At 64.3% G+C, this 17,356-nt stretch overlaps 1 protein-coding gene across 2 annotated transcripts; it reads left to right on the top strand.

Annotated features, from left to right (window-relative positions):
- Window positions 1–4,148: 4,148 nt before the first annotated feature.
- Window positions 4,149–15,285, top strand: RFLNA (refilin A). Of its 2 annotated transcripts, XM_053928877.2 has the most exons (4): window positions 4,149–4,412; window positions 4,637–4,952; window positions 13,150–13,259; window positions 13,767–15,285. In XM_053928877.2, the coding sequence occupies exons 2-4, from the start codon at window positions 4,746–4,748 to the stop codon at window positions 14,098–14,100; spliced, it is 651 nt and encodes a 216-aa protein (XP_053784852.1). In that variant the 5' UTR covers window positions 4,149–4,412; window positions 4,637–4,745; the 3' UTR covers window positions 14,101–15,285. The 2 variants fall into 2 exon arrangements, with proteins under 2 accessions (XP_053784852.1, XP_053784851.1); XM_053928876.1 differs by lacking the exon at window positions 4,149–4,412 and having other exon boundaries at window positions 4,487–4,952.
- The last annotated feature ends 2,071 nt before the right edge of the window (window positions 15,286–17,356 follow it).

Below are 17,356 nucleotides of genomic sequence, written 5' to 3'. Positions count from 1 at the left end.
AATGAGGTTTTTGTTTACTCAAATTGGGGGGAAGCTGGCAGAAAGGCCTTTTCAGCTGAAAGCTCCTTAAACCCCGAAGGTGTGAACCAGCAAGTAACAGCCGCCACGAACACCCTTCAGCTGAGGACTCTTCGCTTGTGGCCGAGAAGTGACAGAGTCACCCCACTCCGGAGCGAGGCAGGAAGGCGGCAGGCACACCTGGCCAGGCCAGGACAGGCCGGGCCGGGGAGTCTGCTCCTTCCAGCCGAGTTGTAATTGTTTTGCCTGGAGCTTGAGGACTCCTGGGCTGTCGGAGACACGCACACTCGGAGGCCAGCAGGACAGGCCCCCACCTCCCACTGCACCCTACATCCATGTCCCCTCTTCCCTCTCGTAGGGGGCAGGGTGTCAAGAGCTGGTCCCAGGAGCTGCCTCTGTGCGGGGGCTGAGGGCAGTGAGGCCGGAGAGCAGGCGGGACAGCAGCGCCTGAGCCCCAGACAGACAGCTGCCCGGAGAAGACCGGCCACAGGCTCAGGGGACGTGGCTAAAAATGAAGAGGTGAGTCATTGTGGAAGCCGTCCGCACAGGGACGGCGGAGGCCGCACTGGGGACAGGGAAAGGGCGGGCAGAGGGCACGCTGGCTGGGCCCTGCGGGGGACCTGCAGGTGGCTGTCCGGCCAGGCCTTTGACTGCAAGCCCGTGTCACGGGGCTGGTCCCATGTGCTCATGCGCAGGTCCAGGGGGACTTGTCAAGAGCTGGTGGTCAAAAAGCAACCGTCTCTGCCTCTCCTCCCTCTGCGCTGTGAACCCCGCTGGAACTTGCGGTGGCTGCTCGGGAATGCCAAGTGAGGTGTGAGTGCTGCTGTCTCCCGGGGCCCCTCCCCTGGAGTGAGTGTGATCTCCGCACAGAGAAGTTGAGCTCCCCACTGCCTCCTCCTCTCCTTACAAAATACAGAGACCTAGATATGCAGATATGTGTGTGTGTGTATGGGGTGTGTGTATGCATTTTAAAACCTACAGATGAGCTAGGTCGCGGTGACGACAGAGACCTGAGTCACAGCGAAGAACAGGATCCGGTGAAGCCTGGGTGCCCTGGCCTCTCTGTGCTGAGCCGGGGGCTGGGCTCGAACCTGGCTCTCCTGGAAGCACACTGGAGTTACAGTTACACTTAATCCCAGTCTGTTCAATCTCTACTTAATCCCTTTGTTAGTGTCCCCAGTCCTGGATGGGACACTTAGGCACAGAGAGGGCTTGCAAATGGCTGGGCCACGCAGCAGGGAGGGTCAGGGCTGGCACCGGGCCGGCAGCCAGAGCAGACCCACAGCACCTCCCCTTTCCTCGCAGACAGCTCCCCTGGAGGCTGGGTGGTGCTGGCAGCTGCCTCTACAAGGTGCTGAGGAAAACCTGCACCCAAGGGCACGCCCCTCACTAGGTGGCGGGGCCCCCCACCTGGAATTCGTCGGAGGAGCACCCCAGGAAGCTCCGGACCCCACCTGCGCACAGGCCCCACGTTCTCGCTGGAGGGAGGAGGGGGCTTTTTGGTGGGTTCTGACCGCGGCCCAGGGGAAGGGACAGCGCCTTGCTGTGGAGAGGCCCCGAAAGAGGACCGGACAGGCCCCAGGGGAGGGCTGTGGGACCTGGCCTGCTGCTCGCGTCTGGGCAGACACTCACCTCGCTGGCCCCCGCCGTGCGATCTGCTCTTGGTCACACTGGGAGGGACACGCGCCCCTCCAGCGCGTCCTGACAGTTTGCTGGGCTGGAGCGCTGGACAGTGCGGTGCCCGTGCCCTGTGGTCAGCCGGGGAGGGCAGCCCGCTTCCTGACCATCCAGGCGCCCTGGACAAAGGGCTGCCGGCTCTCAGTGGAAAAGCCTTTTTTCTCTGAGCCCTTCCGCCTGCCCTCTGGCCTTTCTCTCTCTGGGCAGCGCTTCCCTCTCACCAAGCAGCCCGAGAAAGTCCCCCAGTGGGGGTGCTGGCGAGCCCCCCACCCCTGAGGGTCACCCCGCGTCGCTTTCCTTCTTCACCACATGCTCCTAAAAGCAGGTGACTTTGCCAGCTCCTGGGTGACCAGCTCTCTCCACACGGGCTGAGGTGCAGGAGTCATCCCTTCTCTCCAGCACGGGGCACACACTTTGGGACCCCTCATCGGGTACCCTAAGGCCTCTTTTCAGTTAAGTGTCCCTCTCTGCCCAACGGCTCTCTCCTCTCCTCTCTTCAATCCACCTTCAGAAGCCCCTGGGACCAGATCATTCCGGAAACCTGCTTTGAAATCGCTGCGCACCCCACTCCCCCACCCATGGGCAGATTGAAGCCCAGATGCCTCAGTACCCCCACAGGCTGCCCCTCAGTCACAGCAGCTGGCCCAGAGCAGGACCCCGGGCCCTCCTGGCTCACCCAGCCTCACACTGCCGAGGCTGAAGCCCCCCGGCCTCCGAGCCGGCCAGAGGGCTGCCCACCGCTCACCCACCGCCCACTGGCCGATGGCTCCAGCTCACTTATGGAAATCTCGGCCTTTCCTTCCTCTCTGACATTTGCAGACTGTCTGGCCTTGTGAGAAACAGAAGCTTTTACACTAGGGGCCCTCAGTCCAAGGCCCGTGGCTTCTAATCCACATAGGTCAGAGGTCATGGCCCCTGGGGTCACTTGCGTGGGCCGCTAACTGGGTGTTTGACATTTGTGGTGCTGCCAGCTGTAGGCTCGTCTCCAACATGATTCTGCACAAGGGAAGCGGAGTGTGGGCCCCGGGAAACTTCCAGAACTCATGTGGGCGTGGGCATGAAGGCCAGCCGGTCAGTGTGAGCGGCACAAGCTGGCTAGATTAGGTGAGGCGAGTGAGTTTAAAGGAATATCCCAGACGAGAAAATCACAACGAATACTGTTTTACTGCGATATTTTAAAGGTTGAAATTAATGTAAAAACTGTTCAGGATGGAGGAAACGTCAAGATTTCGAATCCAGGTGAGCTGACCTTCAGCTGTGCACCCCGCCTCCCATGCCTCGCCCTGACTTCCTGCCGCCCTGGGTGGGTGCTGTCCCCAGGGGCTCCAAGGACGCTCAGTGCACATGATCAGAATGATCCCTGCCTGTCGGGGACTCGCCTCCAGGACAGCTGAGTGGCGGTCAGTCGCAGTGGGTGCCGGCTCGCCCCCACGGGGTCAGTGGCATTTGGGGAGCAGGCGACTCTTCCTGTGTTTGCGTTCTGGAAGGGCCGGCCCCCCATTTTCAGCCTGTGAGATGATAGCAGCTCCCCCCACCCACTTCGGGACCGGAGGCCTGAGGGCCCAGGAAGGCCTGCGTGGCCGAAGAATGGAGGCAAATGGGCCCTTCTGTTTTCTCTCCAGAATGTCCCTGACACTGGGCCCAGGTCCATTCTGCTTGGGCAGCAGGATCTCGCGCCTGGTCGGCCTGGAGATGGGTTGTCGGTGTCCTCGCGCACTCTGGACCCGTGTCCTGGAACACACCTCACGTCCCAGCGGCAGCACCAGGGGCCTTGCTGTCCCCACTCACTGCCTGGCTGTTTGGGTCTCACCTGAAAGTGTCACCTCCTTGGGCCGCCTTCCTGGCACACCGAGCCCTAGCCTGTCCCTCCGATTACTGATGGGGTTTAACTTCCCCATGAAACTCCCGGCGTTTGCAGGCTGGTGTGTTCACCCCTGATCAGCCTGGGCTCCCCAGAGCCAGTGGGGCTGGCCGAACGGGGGTGGGGGGCCTGGAGCTACCCTGGCGGGTGTGTGGTCCACACGGCTCAGCCCTTCCCTCTGCCCCAGCTCCCAGGCAGGCCCTAGCCTCCCCTTCCCTGCTCTTCACAAAGCAGCCTGCAGGCAGCCTGGACTCTGTGCCTTCCTGGCGGGGGCTGGCCCCCAGAGATGGGGTGGGCTGTCTGTTTGGGTGGGTGGGAGCTGGAAGTGCAGGGGCTCTTTGCCAGTCCTCTGCAGAAAGGGGAGCCAGTGCCTTTCCCCCTGGGAGGGAGGAAAAGGGGGGGACCCTGGTCAGTGAGCAAGAAACCTGCTTGGAAGAACCTGGGTAAACAGGAATACGCCAGAGGATTCCGGGACGTGTTTCCCAGCGCGCCCCGCAGCCCCCTTCCCAGACGCGCTGCCCCGGAGGCGGCGGCGGCGGGCGGCGAGCAGCGAACGTAAACAAAGCGCGGGGCCCTGGGGTGGACGCCGGCCCGCAGGGAGCCTGGCGCGCGTTCCGGCCGCTGCTGCCCTCCTCCGCAGCGCCAGCTCTCCCGAAATAGACCTTTCTAAGGCGTCTTTTATTCGGGCTTCGGCGGGCCGGGGAGAGCCTGGAGTGGCCCCACAGGCCGATCCTGGCCCCTCCCCCCCCTCGGGATGACTTGGGGACCCCACAGCCACCCCGCAGTGCCGCCGCGGGGCGTTTTGTCCGGGCGGAGGCACTCAGAAAGCCGTTGCTCACGGCCAGCCCGGCGGGGCGTGAGTCCCGGGGCTGGCGGCGGGGGCGGGGAGAGGAAGGGAGGGGGCGGCGCCTAGAAAAGGAGGCGCGGGCCGGGAAGGTGCGGAGAGGCCGGCGGCGGGCCCGGCGTGGCGGCGCGGAGCCCGGAGCCCGGTCCCCAGTCGCGGCCCCTTCAGGGCGCCCGTGGGGAGCGAGGGCGGCGGGAACGCCGGGCCTGAGCACCGCCTCTCGGCTCTGCCCGCAGGTCCCGGGCGCGCAGTCCTTGTCCCGGCCGCCGCCGCCAGCCCCGGGCCCGGAGCGCGGTGGCGGAGCCCCCCGAGGAGCCAGGGGCCGGCGCCCCGCGCCCCCCAGACATGGTGGGCCACTTGCATCTGCAGGGCATGGAGGAGAGCCTCCGGGAGCGGAGCCGGGAGGGCCTGCTGGACAGCCCCGACTCCGGGCTGCCCCCCAGCCCCAGCCCCAGCCCGCCCTTCTACTCTCTGGAGCCTGGCATCCTCGACGCCCGCGCGGGGGGCGCCGGCGCCTCCTCGGAGCCCCCCGGACCCAGCGAGGCCAGAGCGGTAAGCGCATGCCCGGGCGCGGAACGGAGAGCGGGGCGGTGGTGGGGAGGGTCTGCGCGCGGTGCGCCCCGAAGGGATATGTGAAAAGCGAGGACCGAGTTCCTCAGCGCCCCCTCCCCTGCCTGCCCCGCCACCGCCGGCCAAGAAGGTGGCCCAGGGACAGGCACGCGCCCAGGTAGGGACCAGGGCGCGTCGGTGGGGGCGGTCCAGCCCGACCCCGGGACCTGCGGACGGCTCCCCGGGGGTAGGCCTCACCGCCGTCCGACTCCTGGATCAGCAGGGAGCGGGCAGGGGGTGCAGGACTGGCCCAGACTCCCGAGGGTTCCGCCCCTCCCAGGCGCCGGAGCCCTGGGCCGAGCAGGGCAGACAGATGTCCATACCCGGGCCCCTCCGCCGCTCCTGACCCAGTTCCCTGTTTATTGGCCTCCGCTGCCAACGAGCAAGTCTTTTTTTTTCTTTTTTCTTTTAAAAGCAAACCCAGACGCGAACCCTTCCTGCTCGGGATGGTGAGGGATGTTGACGCGGAGCTGAGGCGGTGCCCGGGGAAGTCTGGGACTCGGGTCGGGAGACGCGAGTCTGTCTCCTGCCGGACTTAGTGGGGCATTTGAGTGAGCCTGTGGCTTGGCGGCTGGACTGAGACCGGGTGTCCCCGCAGGCAGGGCCAGTGGAGGGGGGGGCCCAGTTCCTCCGGACCAGAGGAAATGACAAGTTGAAATCGGGAGATTTCCCACCGCTGCCCTCGGTCTGCGCCACTCACCACCCGTTTGGGGGAGCAGGACCCCGGGCGCCTTCTGGGGTCCTCAGCCTGAGGCCTGGGCCCTGGTGGGGCTGTCCAGGGCCCCCCAGGCTGAGGTTCGAAGGAATGGTTCCTCTCCCTCAGGATGCTGACATGAACCCCATTTGCGCCCCCCTTGCTCCGTAGCCCTGTGGGCCCCAAACTTGACTGGGCCTTAGACTCTCTCAGGGACCTTTCAAATGCCAGGCCCACCTTGCGCCCCTTCCCCCCGCCCCCCATTTCACCCGGACGGGCTGCAACCTGGGTGTTGGGAGTTTCAAACCCTCCACAGGTGTTTTTAATGTGCAGCTAAGTTTGGGAACCGCTATCTTAGACCAAAATCAGGCGGTGCATTTGAATTTTGGTCTCTTTTGGGGGCTGGGGGTGGGAGGGGCGTTGAGGACTTGCAGGGCCAGTGGAGGTGACTGGTGCCGTCGTGGTGACGTTGGTCCTGCTGGCTGCGCCGCAGGTCTCAGACTTGGTACCGTGGCGGGGAGGGGACCTTGGAACAAGTCCCCGTGGTGTCCTGCCCCATGGGGCCCAGAGAAAAGGGACAGGGAACCGGCCTCCCCCTGTATTGTGTGGGTGACCCAGAATCCTCCGGATGCTGAGTCCGCCCGCTGGGCCAGCCAGTGTGCCCGCCCGACGTGTCTCGGCCGGTGCGGTGGGCTGGTTTTCTTTCCCCACCTTGTTACCCGGGTGCCAGGGCTGGAGCTGCGCTGCTCCCGGCCCTGCAGTTTGGCTCAGCGGCGGAGCCAGAGCCACTTCCGCACAGGTAGAGGTGCCTGCTTGGCCAGCCCCTCCCGGCGCTGGGAACTGTCCTGAAGGCTTGGGGTGCAACCACTCGTTTTCACCACGTTCCAGTGAAGGGGTCATTCCTGCCCCCCGCACTTTCCAGGGGGGGAAGCTGAGGCACAGAGGTCAGCCAGCTGGTAAGTGGCGGTGCTGGGACAGGGCCCCAAATCGGGTTGCCGAGTCGCTACCTCAGACCTTACGTCACCCCACTTTTCACGGTGGAGCTCACAAACTACCTGTGTGGGTTTTTTAAATTAAACATCAAAATGCCCGTGAACCTCTGTGGTTTTAAGATGCCGCCTTTAATAAAAAGAGAGGAAGTGGTTGCCACGGGCAACCTCCTCTCAGCAGGGGGCCTGCCTGCAGCTGCCCCCTGCATCCCCGCGTACCCCTCACTGGCGGGCAGGACGCCCCACCTCCCATTAACTCCCGCCGGCCGACTGGGCGTGTAACGATCTCACTGAGACCACCCTCCAGGCCGAGTGTGGCCGCAGACCTTGCCTGGCTCAGGGAAAGGGGCAGAAGCCCATCCTGGTCGCGGAGGCCATGGTCTCAGAGGCCAAGCAGGCTGGGGACGGCCACGCAGACCATACGGCCGGGTCTCAGCCTGCTGTGCACGGGGCAGCTGTCTCTGTTCCCACACCCACTTCCCAGCCCTGCAGTCCCGGGCAAAGTGGGTGGCCAGGGGGTTGAGCTAGAGGCCTGTCCCCAAACTCTCACTGCTGAGGTCCTCAGCGGCTTGTCACCGGATTTATTACGCTGGATGTGTGTGAAATTTGCTGACACCTCCCTTCATCCAAGAGGTCCCCACCTCCCCCCAGCTTTGTGTGAGTGGGCGGGACCTACCTTCCCGATGGCACCCCATCAAAGCAGAACTGCTGGCTGGGTGGGAGCAGACCGCCTGCCTGGCCCCGGCCCTGTGCTTTCTTGCTGGCTCTCTGGAGCCATGATAGTTCCCAGCGAGCCCAAACCCGTGGAGATCTGGGAAGCAGACGTCCACCCCATCAGTGTTTCCTGAGCACCTACTGTATACCACGCACACAGAAGGGGCATGTACAGGCGTGGCATACCAGGGAGCAAGGTGTTTCAGGCCCCCAGTGGGACACGGGACCAGGAGGGCCGCTGAGTGGGGGAGGGTGGAGCCCCTGCAGACAGGGAGGTCACGGAAGTGACCTTCAACAGAAACCAGAGGGGGGGAAACCAGGGCGTAGACGTCATGGTTGTAGGGCCGTGGTGCGTGCCAGTCTGTGAGAACAGCAAGTGCAAAGGTCCCGGGGCAGCAAGGAGGCCGGCAGAGGCAGAGCAGAGACCTGTGGGCCCAGCCGCGGCCAGAGTAAAATTCCACTTGGTCTCTTAGACACATACTTGTGACTGTTTTATTTTTATTTTTATTTTTTAAGTATTATGAGCTCCCACACCCCCCAAATTAGAAACCTGGATCAGAGACTTGACTGGGAGCGGCTGTGCGGATCGGGACCTGTGTGGGGCTCGTCCCCGTGGGCAGGGCCCGGCCCCCTGCAGGACACCCTGCCGGCCGCCAGCTGCATTCATCCTGCAGATGCGCGAGCCAGGCGGCCGGGCGTGGGGCTGGAGGAGCAGGGTGGTCGCCGTCTGTGCCCCTCAGGCTCCTGGCCCAGAGAGTCAGCCCCTCCCTCCCTCACCCCAGCCTGGCAGCGCTTGAGGAGGGTTGAGGGGGTGTCGTGGGGAGAGGGGTCCTGTGCAGCCTGTCTCCCCAAGGTAACAGGGCAGTTTGGGGAGCTAGAGCTGCCCCATCTTCCGCCCCAGGGAGACCACAAATGGCATTTGGGATCTCCAGCCGAGTCCTCTGGGGGCATGTCTGGGGCATGGCCACCACTGGGGTGGGTGAGGCGCAGACAGACCTTGCGTCTGGGGCAGTGAGGGCCTCGGCCTGCTGAGGGGCGGTGGCGGGAGGTGCCGCAGTCACACCCCCACCCCCATCTGCGGTTCTGTCAGGTTTCTGGGCGGCGCACTTGAGAATGTCCCTGGGGACCAGATGCTGGTCCCCGGGGCTTGGACTCTGAGGGACGCCCTGTGGGCCACGTCTGGGTGGTGTTGCCGTGGGGAGGGGTGTGTCTTCGCTCCATCATCGAGAACTTCCCGGGGCCGCCCAGCTCTTTGACACCAGCCCTGGTCACCGCCACCTCTCAGGGTCTTGGCTGTCCTCCCAAACCGCCCCCCACAGCCCCCCAGATCCTGGATAGTCTCATTTCTCCGCTTCTGTGATGGTGAGACCAGACACGATTGGATTTGGGCAGTTAGTGCCTGGGACTGGGAAGGATGGGAAGAAGGAAGGATTGATGGACAGATGGGCAGACAGACAGACCAACTGAGGAGACAGGGCTCAGCCCCATGGCCCTCTACAGGCCTCCAGGTGTGCCGCTGGCCAGCGCAGGTGGAAGAGAGCCAGGTGCGGCAGGCCAAGGTGGGACGGGCCTAAGCAGAAAGGGGGCCTGTGAAAACTGGGGGGAGGAAAAGCTGGAAACCCTGGGGCCTCCTTTCAGCCCTGTTGGCTTAGTCCCGGTGACCTGGCCTCCAGCGGGCCCTTGAAGGCCCCGCCGGCCCCACCCCTGTGGTGGGCTCCACTGAGAGACCCAGCTCTACCTGCAGCACACAGGGCCACCCCCCTCCAGGGGTCCTGGGGACGGGGGCCAGCAGGGGCCAACTTCCTGGGAACATGGCCCCAGGCGAGAACTGACAGCCATGGGGGCTGAGATACAGGGCCCCCCTGTGCCCTCCTTAGATGACACCCAGATGAGGGTACATGTGCCCCCCTTGCTGCAGACCAGGCCCTCTGTGAGAGCAGGGGGTGGGTGTGCTGTCCTTTGGGCACAGAAAGCAGGTCCCTTTCTCGGAAGCCGTCCAGCTGTGGTGAGGGGTGTTTGGGGGACGTGCCTGGGTTCCTGTGGCCAAGGTTGGTGTCCCTCCTTCGGTGGCTGGCAGAACCTTGCAGGTGCCTGTCCTAGAGCCGCCACAACAAAGCCACAAGCTGGGTGGCCTGAAAACAAGGGAAATTCCTTCTCCCGGAGCCTTGGAGCCCGAAAGTCAAGGCCTGGCGGGGCCTCGCCCCCTCCGGGGTCGGAGGGGGAATCCATCGTGTCTGCTCCAGGCTCTGGCGGTGGCCGGCCGGCCTCGCTGTCCCTTGGCTTGTAGACGTACCACTCCAGTGTCTCCCCTGTTGTCGTCAGCCGTCTCCCCTCTGCGTAGGTCCCAGAGTTCCCTCCTCTCGGGAGGACACTGGTCCCCAGATCTGGGCCCTTATCCAGGAGGATTTCATTGTCCGTTGATCATATTTGCAAGGACCCCTTTCCAAACGGGGTCACGGTCACAGGTCACACATCTTTGTGGGGGGTCCCTCCGGGCACCCGGGGCAGGGAGCCGGCCCACCCTTGAGCCCTGTCTCCAGTCTGCGGCTGCGTCTGCATCTGCTCACAGTCTCAAGCTTTGGGCGTCGGGTCCTGGCCTGCGGGTCTGTGCTGGGCCCGCGGAACGTCCCGGCTCCTTCAGGGTCTCCTGGGCCCCCTCGCTGGGCCCTGTTCAGCTGCCCCTTTGTGCCAGGTCAGGGGAGGGTAGGACCCCCCCCCCCCCAACCCTTTCATAAGCAGGCTGAGAATTCCTCATGGTCCCTCCCATGGATCATTTGCTTCATGGGTGACGGTCAAGGTCAACCTTAGACCAGCCTGTGAACCTCTGGCCTCAAATCCCACATACCAGCTGAAGACAATGGAGTTTATTTTCCATCGCAGCAGAGTCTGTCACCAGCCAGAGAAGCCAGTGGAGGGGGCAAAGGTTCTGTATGGCTTCAGCGAGGACGCCCCACCCCCATCCCCGTGTGGGGTCTCTCTGGTGGCCCCTTGGGGCCCTGGACCCCTCCTCCATCTACTCACCCTCCACTGATGGGGGCTTGTCACTGCCTGGCTGAAGGGAAAGTTCCAAGTTCCCTGGGCCACGCTGTGGCAGCTGTGGGCTTTGCAAGGCACCCGGGCTGGGGCCCACATGCCACTGTGCTGTCCCTATGTGTCCCTGCCGGCCAGGCCAGGACCCCCGGCGGGGCCGTCACCTTGGGTGCAGTGCTCTGCCCACTCAGCGGTTATCTCCCTGCATCCTGTGGGCCGAGTGCTGCACTGTAGCCAGGACAGGGGCAGGCCGAGGTGCACGCATGTATTTTTACTTCCAGCCAGCGAGTACTTACCCTCCGGGAAGGCCCATGAATCACCCGGCCTGGCAGCAGGCTGTCCTCCAGATCCTGGTCCCTCTCCTGCCTGCCCAGGAGGCCCGGGCACGGGCTGGCCCCCAGGCCACTGTGGGCTCTCCAGGGCCCCAGAAGCAGATGGAGGCTGTGGGCCGCCCCAGGGCAGGGAGGGTGGCCTTTACGTCGCAGCTTGTCTGGTCCTGGGACCCACTCCTTTTCCCCTGCTCCTGAATCCCAGAGCTGGGTGGGGACCTGAGCCCCAGGGACAGTGGCTGGCCAGCACCTCAGGCGTCCCTGCCAGGCTCCCAGGCCCAGTGGGAGCCTCCTGGGGTCTGTCTTCCCTCCAGGCGGCCCCTGAGCTGCCACTGTGCAGCCGGAGCACTGGGGGCCCCTCCCTAGCCCTCCCCCACCCTGAGGCTCCCATCCCAGTGTGGCCCAGTCTTTGAGGAGATGCTCGGTCCAGGGTGTTGGAAGGTCGCCCTCCGAGGGCCCGTGGTGTGCATTCTTGGCTGCGGCAGGTGCTTCCTGTGCCCACTCTCGGGCCTCACTGACCTGGCGCCGTCCTGGTAGCCCCGCAGCCAGAAGGACGCAGCTCTGAGCCTGAGCTCTGCGAAGTCTCCCCTTCCCGTCAGCCTGGGGCCCAGCGGGGGGCGTCTTTGGGCCTTGGTGACTTCCAGAGCTGTCGCGCCACCAGGCCCGCTGGATGCCAGCCGGTGTCTGGGTCTCGCCGCCTGTCCTATCTCATGAGGTGCCCCCAGCTCAGCAGGCTGGGGCTGTTTTTCCACCGGGGCCCTTTGGCCACCACTGCCCAGGGCCCAGCTGCCTGGGCCAGCCCATGCAGCGAGCCTGTCTCCTGTGCTGGCGGCCCACCGGGAGCCAGATCTGCCCACGTGGGGCTGCTGTCCCGCCGGCCCCAAGTCCACTCAGGCTGTGTGGGAGGTTCGGCCGTTTCTTTAGTCTGGATGGACCCAGGAGGGCGGCCCCTGGGGCTTTGTTTCTCCGAGACATCCTTTCCGCTTATGAACTTGGGAATTATTCTTTCTTGGGGGCGGGGGGGGGGGGGGGCGGTAAAACCAGCACAGGCTGCCTCTCTTCCTCCAGCCAGCCCACCTGTCAGACAGAAGAAACGCTTCCAGAAACCTTAGTATTCATGTGCCCTCTCAGGGCTGCATCTTCTCCTAACTTCTCAGTGGCTACGCATTGCTCCTCCTTGACCAAGAAGAGCCCTGGAGGCACTGTGCCACACACCACCCACAGGGCTTGCACACAGTAGGTGCTCAGCAAACACTGGCACGTGTTTGGGAAACACCTGTTTGAAGAGAGCGCGTTATTTCTAGAAACATTAAGTCCCGCAGTTTTGCACTTGGGGTTGGCGTTGACTTAGCAGGGGAGCCCCGGAATATGCTGGAAGCATCGGGAGCGTGCTGCTGCGCTTCGCTTTGTTTTTTGAGTTCAGTCTCCTGAAACTGCAGGTGCTTGCTCTGGAAGAGGGCAGCGGTGTCATTTCAAGGTTCGGAGGGTGGGGGCTGCACCCGTCTCTGGGGAGGGCCCCAGACCCTCACGAGAAGGGGAACTTGTGACACGAGCCAGCTCTTTCCGGGGCTCCCTCTGTGCTGGGCACCACTCAGTCCTTGCCTGCCACGCCTCTGGAGCCCAGGAGGCTGCAACCCAGAGAGGGGACGACCGTGGTGGGAAGGCCCAGGTGGTCCGCCTTGCAGAGGATCCGGGGGTGTAGGGCTGGTGAGTGACATGGCCCCCACCCTGAAGGATGCACCAGAAGGAAGAGGGAGCTGCTCTGGCGAACCTCACACTGAATCGGAGGGGACATGTCCCAGGCAGAACTTGTCCCTGCAGTCCACAGGGGCACTGGGACGTGGGGCTCACACCACGTGAGAGCGAGACAGAGCTGACAGGGCACGGCCTGCCTTCACAAGCCCCCCGGTGGCCACACGGGGATAAACCAGGAGGGAAGGCAGAGGCTGCTGTGCGGATGGCAAGGGCCCCTTTTCCCCCGGCGCTTGTCGCGGGGTCAGGCCGGTTCTAACCACGGGAACCGGGTGAAAGGTACCAGGTGATGTTGGCACAGCGCCCTGAGGAGGCTGCCAGGAGCGACCACAGGTCTCGGAGGAAGAGGCCTGTCCCTGTCAGATTCCTGCTTCAAACCCTCGTTCGTCTGGGTGGCCCCTAGACTTAGTGTCCCTGCAGGACCGTCAAGGGGGGCGGTTTTCCTGGGACAGCGGGGTGGGGGGTGACGGGGACAGAGGAGATGCGGGCAGCCCCTTGTGCGCGCTGGGGCTGGGTCGCCCTTGGGGTCTCAGGATCCACAGGCCGGGCCGGAAGGGGTGGGTGGCCGTCCTGTGCCCAGAGGAGCGGGGCCACCAAGGGCCTGTAAACCTGAGTCCTGACTCTCCCTGCAGCCCCCGCCCCGCCCCCCGAACCCCTCCGCACTGGAGATGAGGCCCCGGCTGCTGCCAGTGTTCTTCGGAGAGGGCATCGAGGTTAGCCCCGAACCTGCACATGAGATCCGGTGAGTGGGCATGGCCTGGCGGGGGCAGGGCAGCCCCCCCCCCACCCGCCCTGCCCCCGGGGACGCTGGGCAGGGGCCGGGCTGACGCTCTGCAGCACTCCTCCCCACCCAGCTGGTCGCTATAACGAACCTCGCCAGCACCTTGGGGCCCCTTTCCGGCTAGGTGTCTCCCAGCACCATAGGAAGGCCCCGAGTGCCACGTGGCTGAAACCCGGCCCTTTGTCCACCCGGGAGGCCCATGCACACCCAGAGTCCATTCTGCCCACTGTCCCAAATGCCCCTTTAGGCACATTTTTATCCCAGTTCAGGGTCCAGCCAGGGTTGCATGTGGCCTTGAGCTGTCCAGCCTCTCTAGTGTGCTCTAAGCTGGCACGGGCCTTCTGTCCTTTGACCTTTTGGCCTTGACCTTTCTGAAGAGCCCAGACATGTGTAAGACTCCTGCGGGGGCGGGAGGGGGGGGGGCAGGCCCCATCCTGGGCTCATGCCCGTCCTTCCCACCCTACCCAGCTGCAACTCTGAGGTCAAGTACGCCTCCGAGAAGCACTTCCGGGACAATGTCTTCTATGCGCACGTGCCCACGGTCACGGCCTACAGCGAGACGATCGTGGCGGCGCCCAACTGCACGTGGCGCAGCTACCGCAGCCAGCTGACGCTGGAGCCACGCCCGCGCGCCCTGCACTTCGGGAGCACCACCATCATTTTCCCCAAGCACGCCCGCAGCTCCTTCCGCACCACCCTGCACTGCAGCCTGGGCCGGCCCTGCCGCCGCTTCACCTCCAGTGTGCAGCTGCAGCCCGGCCAGCACCCCGGGGCCCATGTCCTCGGGCCCTCTGCGCTCTGACGGGGTGACTGAGGACCGCGGACTCCAGGGCTGAGCCTGGATCCGGGCTCAGGAGGGTCTGGGGAGGCCCAGGGCCCAGCCCACTGCCGGGCCGGTTAGGCCTGGTGGACCCTGTATGTGAATCAGTTCTATTAGCCCCTGAAGCACAAGGCATAGGGTACGGGGCCTGCAGCCAGGTGGTAGCCGCCCCCAGGGGCAGGTCGAGGAGCTGGGGGACCTGCTGCAGCTCCGCCAGGCCCCAGGCCCCCTGTCTGTCCAGGCTGGGGGAAGAGGGACGCTGTTCGGATTTCCAGACGCCTGTGGCTTGGCGCCGAGAGGCTGGCGCTGGGCAAGCCCTGGAGGAGACGGAGCCGACCGAGGTCGGGCTGAGGCCACAAGGACGCTGATGCTGGGGCTGGGGCTGGGGCTGGGGCTGGTGATGTGTGCGGGGCGGGGAAAAGGGGGAGGGCCGAACAGACCTCGTCTGCGCTGCTCTGGTGGCCTGTGCCCGTGTGGAAGATGGAGGGCACAGCAGTCCCAACGGAGACGTTTGAGCTCCGAATCCAGCGCCTTACCTGCAAGGCCTCCCGCCAACCTCGTCACGCACCGCCTGCAGAGCCAGGACTCTCCGACCTCGCAGCCTTCGTGCCAGAGGCCCGGGGAGGCGTCTGAGGTCTTGGAAATGCCCGCGTCTCCTGCCTGAGGCTCGGGCCCAGCCAGTGGGCTTAAAGAGAGACCTGGTGGTGGGGGGGGGCGGTCGCCCACCACGAAACGCGATGGTTCTACATCCGTAGTGAAAGCCGCCAGGCGCCCCTGGCGTGTGGCTTGTCAGGAGAGGAAGACGGGGCACTCCTGCTCCCCGGGACAAGCCAGGTCCCCAGGGCCGGTGGCTCACGGCCTGGTCCTTCCCGGGACAGACGCTCCGGAAGCCCCTGAGCTGTGTGCAGGAATGCTCCCAGGCCTGAACTGCCCGTGGGTAGAGGGCTGCCCCACTGGTGGCCCCGCCCCCAGGCGCCACGGAGGCTGGGGCGTCAGCGCCCTCGTGTGGTGAGGAGGGGCTCTCGGCGCTCACGTCCGGGGGAGGCCAAAGGAATGACATTTTTCTGTATCGACCCTGGCGGTGCGTGCTCTCTCTCCGGAGATGCTTTCTGATGAACAAAGAAATAACTTAAGAATTGATTATCTTAATAAACTGTGTAAATCCGGTGTGTCTGGGTCCTCGGTGGCACGGGGGTGGGGAGAGGTGAGTTCGGCCTTTGTAGGCCCGCAGTCCCTCCCCTCGGCTGCTGGGCTCGGAGCCTCGTGCTCCAGCCCCCACAGGACAGCTTCGGCGCACACCCCGCCCCACGCGGGGGCCAGTTAACAAATGCAGAGGACCGGGACCCACCCCACGGCGCGGTTCTGGGGGCGATTCCCAGGAGGGCCGGGTTGTGAGTGCAGTTGGGAAGACAGGGGCAGTGGGATAGTGTCCCTGAGTCAGGCACGTGGGGTGGCGTTTGACCCAAAGGCTTTTGGCAGGGACAGAACCTTCCCTCGAGGGGGTGGGTCCAGCAGTGCCACGGGCAGGGTCAGTTGTGGCCTCCTGGCGCCCGAACCTTTGCCGGGAAACGATCAGGGGCGCCTGCTCCAGGACCTGTTCAGCGACCTGTGCTCTGCCCTGGGAGCCTTCCCTGCTGTGTCTCCTTCCGCAGCTGGGCCAGGCACAGTGAGGCTGAGGAACGGTGCCCCCCCCACTAGGGGGTGAGCCCGGAGGCTACACAAAAAGCACGGGGCTTTATTTCCTGTAGCACCTGCAAAATGGGCCTCCGGCCTGACCTCCCGCGCTGCTGGTTCTGTAGGAATTCACGCTGATGGAGCCCCCGGCACAGCTGAACCTAGTCAGACCGTTCCTGGGGGCGGGGCCGGGCAGCCCCTCTTCTGGCCCCAGACACCTGTCACGACCCCCTGTCACCCCACCCCCACAAAAACAGGTGCCTGCAGCCCGGGACCTCAATGGGTTCCATCTCTCCAGGAAGAAGACCAGCAGCCCTGGCTGCTGACCGAGGAGGGCGCTTACGACCTGCGGACAGCCTGGCCAGCTGTCCACACTTCCCGTGTTTACCCTTCCCCTCAACCCTGGGAGGTGGCTGCTGAGAAATGCTGATGAGCGGGGCCTGGCCTACCTCCAGGGCTGCAGGGGGTCAGCCTGCCAAGCTGCCTCAGCTGGCTCAAGGACAGAGCGGCCAGGAGCCCTCCCACCAGCTGCCCGAGGTTAACTCCCAAATTATGCAAATAAAGTTCTCAGGTACGAGAACACCTGGCGTTGTTCCTCCCCTCCCTGTCCTTTCCTACCAAGCCCATCTGTCTTTGTTCCTTTCCTTGCTCCACCTCCCTTGCACACAGGTGGGGGGCAGTTCCCACACAGAAGATGAGGCAGTGGGTGCCTCCTGCCAGGCTCTTGTACCGTGTTGCAGAGAGGAACCTGTCTCTGGGCCGTTTCTCCCTCGCTATCCACCCCGCACCCTTGCGGGCTGAGGCCGCCGATTTCACAAAACCAACAGAAAGGCCTGGGCCCCACACTGACCGATGCGCAGCCACCCTGGGCTCCGGCCTGTGTCTGTCTGCACAGGCTGTCTCCACTGAGCTGTCGTTCCTCCCAGCACCCCCCGCTCCAGGAGGCCACGCTGACTGCTCAGCGTCTCTCGCCCGGCCCCAGGCAGGCTCGTCCTGCGCCTGCCCCAAAGCCGGGAGGACCAGCCGCTTTTGCCCCGCTGTGGGAGGCGGCTCTCCGGGACCGGCAGGAAGGGGCCAGGTTCAAGCAAGCATGCTGCTCACCTTGGGCTCCCCACCCCCGCCCCACTAGTGAGGCTGCAAACTACTGCACAGGAACACCTGGACTGCAAACCACCTGCATGTGAAACCTGGGCTGCTTATTGCAAACAGGTTTCCAGGCCCACCCATCCAGGACCTACAGCGCCATCCATATTCCCATGCCCCAGGTGGGGCCCACATTTTAACCAACTTTCCAATGTCCTAAGGCACGGGAACGCTTGTCAACAGCTGTCCTTCACTTTACAAATCACATTCTGATTTCTTTTTTTTTTTTAAAGGTTTTATTTATTTTTAGAGAGAAAAGGGAGGGAGAGGGAAACATCAGTGTGTGGTTGTCTCTGGTGCGCCCCCTACTGGGGACCCAGGCACATGCCCATACTGGGAATCAAACCGGAGAATGGAGCCACTCCAGCCAAGGCTTGTTCTGATTCCATCCCTGCCCGCCCCCCGCCCCGCCCCACCCCAC

This window comes from Desmodus rotundus, chromosome 7 (genome assembly GCF_022682495.2).
Source record: "Desmodus rotundus isolate HL8 chromosome 7, HLdesRot8A.1, whole genome shotgun sequence".
In the NCBI taxonomy this organism is placed as follows: domain Eukaryota; kingdom Metazoa; phylum Chordata; class Mammalia; order Chiroptera; family Phyllostomidae; genus Desmodus; species Desmodus rotundus.
Note: the sequence above shows the minus strand (reverse complement) of the source record. Positions and strands in the feature narration are given on the sequence as shown.

Excerpts from the sequence above, each read along its gene's own strand:
- RFLNA (XM_053928877.2), top strand. The coding sequence starts at position 4,746 with ATGGTGGGCCACTTGCATCTGCAGGGCATGGAGGAGAGCCTCCGGGAG. Across the intron at positions 4,953-13,149 it reads GACCCAGCGAGGCCAGAGCG|CCCCCGCCCCGCCCCCCGAA; the intron begins GTAAGCGCATGC and ends CTCTCCCTGCAG. Across the intron at positions 13,260-13,766 it reads GAACCTGCACATGAGATCCG|CTGCAACTCTGAGGTCAAGT; the intron begins GTGAGTGGGCAT and ends CACCCTACCCAG.